Source organism: Stylophora pistillata, chromosome 6 (assembly GCF_964205215.1).
Source record: "Stylophora pistillata chromosome 6, jaStyPist1.2, whole genome shotgun sequence".
NCBI classification, from domain to species: Eukaryota; Metazoa; Cnidaria; class Anthozoa; order Scleractinia; family Pocilloporidae; genus Stylophora; species Stylophora pistillata.
In genome coordinates, this window is record NC_142524.1 from 33,752,391 (window position 1) to 33,763,150 (window position 10,760).

General features: G+C 36.3%; 2 protein-coding genes and 1 long non-coding RNA gene across 6 annotated transcripts in view; 2 read left to right on the forward strand and 1 right to left on the reverse strand.

The window, feature by feature from the left end:
* LOC148729535 (uncharacterized) overlaps window positions 1-810 on the forward strand; it is a 1,564-nt gene extending 754 nt beyond the window's left edge. Inside the window, exon 1 of the mRNA XM_088726160.1 lies at window positions 1-810. This exon is cut by the window's left edge and continues 754 nt beyond it. Within this exon, the coding sequence (XP_088582286.1) occupies window positions 1-356 (356 nt within the window). The 3' untranslated portion in view covers window positions 357-810.
* Window positions 811-4,099: 3,289 nt separating this feature from the next.
* Window positions 4,100-9,651, forward strand: LOC148729536 (uncharacterized). Its single transcript, XR_015989117.1, has 2 exons — window positions 4,100-4,420; window positions 4,725-9,651. It is a non-coding gene; the product is annotated as an uncharacterized LOC148729536 (long non-coding RNA).
* Window positions 4,584-9,775, reverse strand: LOC111322675 (uncharacterized). Of its 4 annotated transcripts, XM_088726175.1 has the most exons (11): window positions 9,059-9,775; window positions 8,378-8,413; window positions 7,988-8,083; window positions 7,781-7,810; window positions 7,601-7,636; window positions 7,398-7,436; window positions 6,815-6,857; window positions 6,085-6,197; window positions 5,794-5,847; window positions 5,496-5,571; window positions 4,584-4,765 (listed from the first exon to the last, which is right to left on the reverse strand). In XM_088726175.1, the coding sequence occupies exons 6-10, from the start codon at window positions 7,434-7,436 to the stop codon at window positions 5,506-5,508; spliced, it is 315 nt and encodes a 104-aa protein (XP_088582301.1). In that variant the 5' UTR covers window positions 7,601-7,636; window positions 7,781-7,810; window positions 7,988-8,083; window positions 8,378-8,413; window positions 9,059-9,775; the 3' UTR covers window positions 4,584-4,765; window positions 5,496-5,505. The 4 variants fall into 4 exon arrangements, with proteins under 4 accessions (XP_088582301.1, XP_088582298.1, XP_088582299.1 ...); XM_088726172.1 differs by lacking the exons at window positions 6,815-6,857; window positions 9,059-9,775 and having other exon boundaries at window positions 4,584-4,762; window positions 8,378-8,392; XM_088726173.1 differs by lacking the exons at window positions 6,815-6,857; window positions 9,059-9,775 and having other exon boundaries at window positions 8,378-8,392.
* Window positions 9,776-10,760: the final 985 nt, after the last annotated feature.

Consider the following 10,760-nt stretch of genomic DNA (forward strand, 5'->3'; position numbering starts at 1 on the left):
CGCAAAGCTTTAGGAAATGGCTTTCTTGTTGTAAATGCCGAAGAAAGTTAAGAGATACCCTTGGTTCCGGTAGGAGCATCGTCAAGTGTGGTAACTGCAACACAGTGCAGCCGATTTCTGTTTGTTGTGTAAATGCTTCCGTGCGTATAGCAGTACGAAACAATACATCTGAATTAATCTGGCTCAAGGCTTTTACGCCAGTGTTAGAGGAGATGTTACGTCATCCAGCACCCGATGTAACAGTTGACTCTCCTGAAGAAGAAATTTATCAGCAGTTGTTTGATCTGGAGAATGTTAGTGTTGAGTATGGGAAAAGTTCTTTTACCATAACAAATATATACTTTGAGTCGTTGTAGATGGACATAATTACAACGAGTGGATGTTATTTGAAAAGTAAATTCATTAGTGATAGATTTTTGTCAACAAGAGTTGAAATACGGAATGAGTTTTATATATTGAGAAATGAATGTTGTGATATAGAGTTTAAAAAAAGGGATTGAGTTAATGTTTACTTCGAAAATGTTAGGTTGTTTTTGACGAACCATGTCAAATGGTGAAGGGTTTATCAAAAGAAGAATGCGGTTTGACATAAGTAACAATGTTTGCGGATGTTTGGTTTAAAGTTCGTATTGGGGCAAAGACGAAAAGTATTCAGTTGCGGTTAAGTTGAGGCTACAAATGTAATATATGAACAGAGGTCGTTTTTCGTTTCATTAGAAGTAAGGTGACATTTTGACACATTCGTTGATAAATGTAACGGCATTTCATAGATAAGTTGAGTTAATAAATGCCATTCCCAGGTGTAGGTGCTGAAGGTGTTTCTATTTCTAACTTTTTAAAGTTATAGTTAAATCTTAAGTTTATTTTGCGCCTGTTAGATGACAGTGAAACGTTTTTAGTTATTCGTGAAAGAGTAAGAAGTTGGGAAAGTAAAGTTTTTTATCCGGAAAGGGGCTGAAAATTATTGGCGTGTCCCCAGGAGATGTTGCATGCGTTATTTTTGTAGGCCAGGCATATTTGCTTTAAAAATTTTTAGTCAGTGATCTGACTAGCCACGTGTGTGAGGGCTTTCGAAGGTGGGTTCCCGAGTGACAGCTAAGTATTGGGTAAAATTTTGAGAGCGTGTTGAAAAACAAGGCAGCGTTTTCAGTTGACATGTAATAGATGAAATCGGCAAAATTTCATCGGTCGATAGTCGGACGGCGGTCTTTGGTTAGTCGGTCATTAATTGGTTCATACTCGGGGAAAGGACATTTTTTTTTGCAACTTGCATCGGAACGGAAATATCTTTATCGATAGTGATAGGGGTTGCTACTTGAGGCAGCGAGATCGATTCAGTAGCCAGAGACTATTTCTATGGTAATTGCCGTGGGCGCTATTTCGCGAATGATTCCATTGATAGTCCATTTTGATTCTCGTTGCATCTATCGTCGAATATTTGCGTTGCGTTTCGAGCGTAACTCTGTCTGTCTTACCTGTTTCCTCCTATTTTCGGTGGTTGAAGTACTTTGCATAACGACACAAATAGCTTCATATCCACGCGTGTCACACTTAACCTGGTCGACGTTCATCTGTGGTGTTCGTTCTTTGCTGCTTTCTCTTTGACGTCTGTGCCGCCAGGCAACATGTGTCAAATGGCTTACTCGTACTCGTATATGTGACAGGCGTGAAGTGAGAGCACGTTTTGGTAAATAGACACCGATGCCCCGAAAAAATTCAAGTGGGTATCTGTGGTAAAGTGTTTTAGTTTGACTTCTGACCTTTAAATAAGTTATTCACGGCTGAATAAGGGTGTTACCGATTTTCAGGTGTTTTCCTTATCATTTGAGATATAGCGTGAACGCTGAACAGTTGTCTGAAAAGGGCTGACGCACTGAAGTTCAACAAATGATTATAAGATAACCGTGCGCTAAAGTACAAATCTCTTAAATACTTTAGAGACCTCGTGTGTGCAAGAAATACATTTTCCAAAGAGAGTGAGATGAAACTTTTATTTTGCGTATTTCATCACATCGTAGGTTATAAATTCAATATTTGTCAGAATTTACGCCTGGCGAAAGTTTATCCTGCGGCGAATCAGAACGACAGCCTTAAAGATTGATAGGGGTCCAGGACAAGAGGTAGGATAAATATCGTGGCAAAATGCACGGTAGAAAAGAATTCGCTTAATTTGCGTTCAAACGACCGTAAGTGACAAGGCGATTACGAAATAAAGGTAAGGAGACCCAAGATTTCAAATTCGTCGCTTTTGATTTCTTCCGTTTTCAGTAACAGCACAGGGGTTACGCTTGAAATGCTATAATTTAAACATGGTAGTCCTATTTAAGAGTTTTATGTCCGAAATCACACACACGTCTAGTGCGGGAGGAATGGACAGTCGTTGGGAGGGTTGCTTCGAGCCTTTGTTTCTTTGCCGTTTTCCTTTGCAAAACAACTTGTACAAACGTTATGAAATAGGTTGTTGTTCACCGTGGTAGCTGGATAATAATTAGTGTAAATTATCGGGTGGGTACATTTCGCTGACCCCCGTCCATGGACTACCCTCGATGGACTACCTAAATAGACTACCCATATGGACTACCCTAAATTACCTACCTATAAAAAAAACAGAGATCGATGATGGATTGTCGCCATTTCTTTTCTTAAAGCCGCTGGTCAGCTGTTCTTCCTTTGTTCTTTATTCTTTCATCGCGCGTGAAGGGTGGTGAGTAATTCGAATTTACAATCTTGTATCTTATAAGCTTGGCTGTTACAGACATTGCTGCGAACAAATTTCAAGTAATAATTGCTTTCGCGGAACAAGTGCTTTCTAAAGAATCCAGAGATTTGCTGAAATTATGCGGGGGCTTGTTATATATTTCTCTGTGCCATTTGCTCATTAAGGTGTTTTTAAAATTTGGCAAAGAAGGGTTGTACGTGGTAACGAAGGCAGAATTTTCTTTCATAGTTTGTTGTCCCTTGGCAAAGCCGACTTCCGTTCTGTAAATTTAACTCAGAGGTTATTTTTCTAGTGAGGATAGCTTCCAGCGCGAAGGCGTGTTTTTGAAAACACATATTTGAAAAGGTTTGCCCCGCAAATAGCTGGGAAGCTAGTCGTGGCGGGACAAGACAAATACATGATGAATCGACAAATTAACACAGCACTTACTGACAATCTATAAAGACAAGGGGGAAAAAACAAAACAGACGTAACATATTCATGAACCACTTTATTAAAAATCATGAAGATTTCAATATACTCATCCTCCTTTTCCAATGTATCATATAGCAATTTGCGAAGAGCTCTTTTGAAAGATTTTAGCTGAGGAGTTGGTTCTCCTAAGTCTAAGGGCTTCGCCGAAACGACTGTCTGTGAATAAATGCATGCACGGATGCAGGTTTCTTTGTCCGTAAATGTAACTATTTCCTACTATGTCAGCTGGAAATAGTTACATTTTAGGAAATATCTCTGGGCCCAGCTCTACAGTGTAGTTACTTTCACAGATATTGCGATCTTCACATGATTAGAGCAGTACATTGAAGCTTAACCTAAAGCTACTCAACACCACCAACCGTGCGTCAGTCAAGAGCGATCAAGCAGTCCAGGTAGATCCTCGGAGAATTTTTGTCTTCTCTTTAATAACAGCCGCGGGAATATAGCAGGCGACAAATTGAGGTGGAGTTACTAGTTATCAAGTGACAGATCGGTTTATTTTTAACAGGTTGTCGCCGGTTGATCGCGTGTGATACAAAAGAGAATTAAGTCCCTCTTTTCGCTCGATTCGCTCGCGTGAAGGTAAGTAATTTAGGGTAGTCCATATGGGTATAAGTCCATTTAAGTAGTCCATCGAGGGTAGTTCAAGGACTGGGGGTCAGCGTACCCACCCTAAATTGTCCAACTCAGTGCAAAAGCTTTGTACACCGTCTAGACATTTTCGGAAAATAATTTTCTGCTTATAATGTTTGGAAATAGGAACATATTTTCGACTGCAACAATATTTGTGGATTTTAAATATCAGCTCTTTAACACTTTTGCAGATTTCGCTAAATTTTGAAGTTCGCACAATTAGGCCCGTGTTGTTAACCGCATACCTGACGTTGTATTCAGCTTTGTCGGAGGAATACTGGTGAACATCAGTCTCTTAGTAACGAAGTAGTTGCTAAGGTAGTACTACTTTACCTGTATTGTGTTCTTTGGCGCAGATGGTGAATTCAACGGGCGTAACTGCGAATGGTCGCGAGAATTTCCACTATGTTTATTGTTGCATGGTGAATGGTGAATCACTTGTAGAAAATACAAGTGGTGGTGGGTTTAGAAAAGCGAAAGTCGACGTGAATTTGCGGTTGGGAATTGTTTAAAGATTGCTGTTAAATAGGATGCGAAGTAGGAAAACACTGGAATTACGAATTTTCGGACATTCGCTCATCGCATAGGGGAAAGGTAATTTTCAATGTTTAGCAAAGGTTTTATAAATGATGTTGTCAGTAGGCGTCTTGTTTTGGGCACAGCGGGATGCATGTACTGATTAAAGGTAAACTGTACGGAGGGTTGAACAGTCATATCGCTGTTGGGCTAGAAACATCTTATACTGAAGAGGACATGGTTCCCAAAATGAACGTTCTATTTCTTATTATTAGTTTACATTATAATTTGTAACACTTTGATTTTTACATATTATTAACTTTGATTAAAAACGAAACGAACTTAACGGAATTACAATTAACTTACAACCTTTTTAATTTAGGGTGGTAACTCAACGTGGAAATGTGTGGTCTCCATATGCTGCTGAAAGAGAAAATAAGTAGGTTTTAGAAATCTAAAGAAAACGCAGATATGGTGTCAAATGATGTGCAGTATGTTTTGTCGATCCTGGGGGATGGAGAAAAATTTACCAAGCTTGTCTTGTGTCAGGCACATTAATTGATGACATTGGATGAGGAGTCCCAGAAACTCACGGCAATTAATACGTATAAATGTGTATTCCAGTGCATTATACAGCACTCCTTGGAATCTCATCTGCACCGGGCTTTTTTCAAGAGAATGATGGAAAACTTCGTGCAGAATATTCTACTTGTCATTTTATGCATAGTTGACATAATTTTGTAATCAGTGGAAAAAACAATGACAATCTCATGCAGAATTTAGAAGTAGAAGTAAAGAAACTGTCAACAGCTGGAGTGAGGTTAAGAGGAGACAATTCCTTTGTCAAGGTGTTGCAAGTTATCTATTTTGATCATGTCATAAATGGCAGTGGCATCAAGCCAGTAGTGCGGGGTGGAAGTCATACGTACAGAATTATCCGACACCTGAAAATGTTACTCAGTTGCACACATTCCTGGGAATGGTGAACCATTATTTTTGTTTCATATCAAATCCAAATATCAGTCCAGCCCGAGAACCACTATACAAATTGCCTAGATATGGTTAATGGCATGGTGATATCTGTTATGTGGATTATGAAACTGTACATGATGGTATAGAGTACAATAATATGAACAATTAAGCAGAATGTTACCTGTTTAATGCTAGTTTGCTTCACTGTTGGTGGAAGCTGTTGCTTTATTAATGTTTTCAAGATTTGATGTGGCAAACTAAAACAAAAGAAATCATTGATAAAAAGAGTATATCAGAAGGAAAAAATTATATTTAAGGTGGGCGTAAAAATTTCACAATCTGTTGTATGAATATTGTTTGGTCTAGTGTGAGGAATGTGGAATTTTGTTTGTAGGTAACTATCAATGACAAGGACAGTTTTCAATTTTGTTGTAATTGTGGTTGAATTTCATAGTTAACTACATTTAGTGGACACTTACTCCTTTGCAAACCTCCAACATTTGTTGTACAAACAATCGGTCTTGTCTTGAGGTCTGTGAAACATAAAAGATAGGGTGCAAGTGAAATCATGTGATTCATACCTGTGGTTGACAAATGTGAGTCATCTGTTTATTTTATTTTTTCAATGAAGTACTGTATGAATTAGATAATAGCAGCACAATTCAGTTTTCAAATTTTGTTTCAAATTTAAGTTTCTATGATATGTTACTATTATTTAGCTTGATTGCTAATTTTCAATTCTAGGAATAACTAACAGAATTTTTAGTTACCAAGGCTGATGGTTCAGCATAATGATTGCTGATCCATTCTAGTTGGACATTCACTTTTGACAAGCTTTGTATCATTGATACCATTGTGTGTTTAATCTTTTGGAACTGATGAGCTATAATGTAAATGAAAGAGTATCGTTAATGAAATATTCGAGTTATGTGTATTTATAAGCTATTTAGGTGATTAATGAGAAACAAGTATCACATAGTTTTGGAGAAAGTTAAAGGAATGATTATGAAGTATAGGGTATTTTTTCGTAGTCAATGAACAAAGTATTTTTTTATTACCTTTTGACTCCCTTAAACTCCTAGATAAGAAAAATAAGCAACTTCTCCCTAAACCATCTATAGATCATGCAAGAAGCAGGTAATGAGAATACTCAAACTTAACTGGCAGATGTTGTCAGTTGTTTTCAACCAATACTAAATTTGTGTAATTTAGTTACAAGGAAATATATAGTAGCTAGAGTGTTTCTTTTTAGATCTTTAGAGTCAAATTGAAGAATACATTTTAACTTCGGTTTTGAAGAGGAAGTTAACTAAAATATTGAAATGTGTATGACTTGTGAACAGTAGCCTAGGGTATTTTTGGATAGAATTGCTTTGTTTGTTGTCATACAATAGTCAGTAACCTATAAGTTCTAGGATGTTTTTGGATTTACTGACATAATTTTCATGCTGTTAGTTTCCTATCATGTAGAACATATATTTAACGTCTAGATGAATTTACTTAGCTTCTTGGGAACCAGTGCGACGCCTGTGACGTACTGCATCTAAAAAATGTTTGTACAGAAATGTTTGACATTTAGAGTTGATACAGTAATTATTGAGAATTTTTTCGTAGTCAATGAACAAAGTATTTTATTACCTTCTGACTCCCTTAAACTCCCAGATAAGAAAAATAAGCAACTTTTGCCTAAACCAGCTATAGATCATGCAAGAAGCAGGTAATGAGAACACTCAAACTTAACTGGCAGATGTTGTCAGTTGTTTTCATCCAATACTAAATTTGTGTAATTTAGTTACAAGGAAATATATAGTAGCTAGATTGTTTCTTTTTAGATCTTTAGAGTCAAACTCAAGAATACATTTTAACTTCAGGTTTGAAGAGGAAGTTAAGTAAAATATTGAAATGTGTATGACTTGTGAACAGTAGCCTAGGGTATTTTTGGATAGAATTGCATTGTTTGTTGTCATACAATAGTCAGTAACCTATGAGTTCTAGGATGTTTTGGATTTACTGACATAATTTTCATGCAGTTAGTTTCCTATCATGTAGAAGATATATTTAATGTGTGGACGAATTTACTTACCTTCTTGGGAACCAGTGCGACGCCTGTGACGTATTGCATCTAAAAATGTTTGTACAGAAATGTTTGACATTTAGAGTTGATACAGTAATTATCGAGACTATCACTCTTAGTGTAGATAGACTGAACTGCCTTGAAACATTAGTATTATTTGTATATAAGGAGAATTTAGTCTTGAAAAGTATTAAATGCAATGATATTCTTACGTTGCAAACACCTCAAAGACCTTTCAGTAACATGTTCTGTAAAAAATCAAAGGTAATATCAATCATTGGATAATTGGTTGATGGCATACAAAATTTTCCAATTTGACATTGTAACTTGCTAGGTCTATGTTACCCAAAGTTGTGGTGGGAAAGTAGGTGTTAAATTGATGGGTACATTACCTGTATTGTTTCTTCTTCTGTTTGTTGGTTCTTTGGAATGGAAATATGTAGTCAGTAATAAAGCAATTGACAACTATATTTGAGAGACATTACATTATGCAGTTGTGATAATTGGCAATATGTTTTGAGAAGTTGTGCTTTTCTTTTGAGTCACACAAGAGTGATGGGGGGATTACTTTTTAAGGTGTTGAATTTATTGAGCATTACCTGGGTTGTGGTGTTGAACGTGCTGGCGCATAGCATTCACCACTGATGAACTATTTGGTCTGCTGAACTCTACTAGTTCACATTCTGCAACGTATTCTGTAAGAAAGTTATAGAGATATATAGTCAGCAGTGGTACGAAGTTAAAGTTCCTGCATCTAATTATTATAATTGTTCATTAAAGTTGTTGTTGCAGGTGCATTATTATGGATAAAACACCATTTGCAAGAAACTCTATAAGAAGTTCTAGAAATTTTTGGTCAGTGATAAATGTAATTGATATGAGTTCGTTGTCAAGGAAATGATTGAGGAAAAATATCAATTGCAGAGTAATAGGTTGATTGAATACAAAGGGCAATGTTGTTTATGTCTTGTAATAATGTGGACATTAACCTGTGTTGGTTGCTGGTGTTGCAAATGGATGATGTTCTGTACAAAAATTAAAGAAGTATGTAGTCAGTAAGGATGTAATTGATAACTATATTTTGTAGCATATTACATAGTGCATCTGATTATTACTTAAGTAATTTGCAGCATATTTAGAGAATTTGTGCTTTTCTTTTGAGGAGTTTTGCAGTAAGGTTGAAGGGAATCTTAGAATGTTGAATTAATTTGAGCATTGTTCCTTGTGTTGTTGTTTTGAATTTGTTTGTGCATGAGGATGCACAAATCAGCATTTGCAAGAACCTCTGTAAGAAAGTATTAAAAATATTTGAGCAGTGACAATGTAATTGATATGAATTCATTGTTAAGAAGAGGATTGAAGTATTGAAAGAAAAATGTTAATCACAGGGTAACTAGTTGATTAAATACAGAGTTCTCCAAATTGCCATTCAAAATTGCTGGCCCTACAGTATGTTATAGGAGGGTGGAAGAGGGGGGTGGGTGGGTGGGTGGGTTGGAATGATTAAGTCCTTAATGATGAGTTACTCTGTGTGTTGTCTGTTCCATTCAGACTTATTGGTTGATTGAATACAAAGTTCTCCAAAGTGACACTGCAAGTTACCATCCCTAGGGTGCTGGAGGGACAAGAGGGGTGGAAATGCTCAAGTCTTGAAATGATGAACAGATTACCTTCTTCGTTTGCTCTTTCCTCGAAAGATGCAGCATATTCTGTAAGAAAATAATAGGAATATGTTGTCAATGATCTTACTATCAAACATAATTGTGGTGCATTTCTTTATATTATAATTCACAATATATTTTAAGAAGTTGTGCTTTAATTGTTGTGATTTGTGCGAGGATGTAAGAGGTTTTCAAAGTGTTGAATATATTTTCACATTACCTCTTTAGTGGTCATCAACTTGTTGAAAATTCAACAAAGATGTTGAGTTAATGAGATATTCTGTAATAAGGTATTAGAAGTATCAATCAATGATATGTAAATGATATTGATTCAATGCCAACGAAATGATTGAAAAGATTTCAGAACAATAAGTATTATAGGTTAATTAGTTGATTGAAAACATTAAACTAATGTTGTAAATTATTACCCTAAATTGTGCAAGGAAGGGGGGGAATGTTGAGGTGTTGAATTGAGCAGCATATTACCTGTGTTATTTGTTTTGTATGCTTCGCACTGATAAGTTATTGGTTACTCTGTAAGAAAATAATCCATTACAAGATTATACTTAAGAAAGAAAATAAAGGGTTTTTGTTTTAAGGTGTTGAGTTTTGGGGTCTTTGTTTTTGGTAGAAACTATGGTGGGCTAGGACAAAACACTGACCCCCCCTCTTAATTTCACTGGAAATCATGAATTGAAGCTAATGATAACAACCTAACGCTACAAAATTACGATATAATAATACACTCACCTCTTAAATTCCAAAATGGCGGAAGATGGTTGATCTGTTTAATGCCTGTTGTCTGCCATGACATCCAAACTCGTTTTACCACAATTGTTAGTTCTCCTACACTCATAAACGAGTGGCAAATGTGTCAAAACATTGTGTACTGCGTTGTATACGTTTCCACCGTTTTTCTTCGACCAAAGCGTAACAAACTGGAAGTTTGAAGTGTTTACAACCTTGACTGCGGCACCTGGAACTGACAACCTTTAGACCTTTCCTTTGAAACTTTTGGACCTTTCCGTTTTTCCGATGGAGGTTTCATTTATTTTTTCTTCTTTTTTGGTGGAACGCAGTTCTCATTTGCCACTTGTTTTATGAGCATAGGAGAACTAGCAATTGTGGTAAAACGAGTTTGGACTATGGTAGAGTCGTGGTATTAAGCAGATTGACCATCTTCCGCCATTTTGGAATTAAGAGGTGAGTGTATTATTATATCGTAGTTTTGTATCGTTAGGTTGTTATTGTTAGCTTCAATTCATGATTTCTAGTGAATTAAAGAGGGGGTCAGTTGACCTGGGTTCAGTGTTTTGTCCTAGCTTTGCAGCTAGTTTTCCATTTGAAGTTGTTTTTGTTTTTAGTTCAAAGTGAACTATCCATTTCTGAAATATTTACTTTTCTGTTTCAATAAAAGGAAACCAATTAACTGTCAAACAGACAACAATGATTGGAAGTTGAGTGATAATGTCTATTCTTGGCCCAAAATATTGTGTATGTACTTCTTCCAGTGCCTTAATAGGCCATTTTACAGTTGTGTACTTAGTTGTCAAGCCTTTGATTCAGAGTGAGGCTAAAGATGACCTTGTTGTGATAGAGACCTGTATCTACTTAGCATGATAACAAAATTATTTACATTTGAAAGACAGCAAGGTTTGTATCATAACAAGGTCATCTCTAGCCTCACTCCCATTCAAAGGCTTGGCAACCA

Coding starts and splice junctions, on each gene's coding strand:
- LOC111322675 (XM_088726172.1), bottom strand. CDS start 8,018: ATGCGCCAGCACGTTCAACACCACAACCCAG. Junction 7,637..7,780: donor CAGAAGAAGAAACAATACAG/GTAATGTACCCA, acceptor GATTTTTTACAG/AACATGTTACTGAAAGGTCT. Junction 5,848..6,084: donor ATGCTGAACCATCAGCCTTG/GTAACTAAAAAT, acceptor TATGTTTCACAG/ACCTCAAGACAAGACCGATT.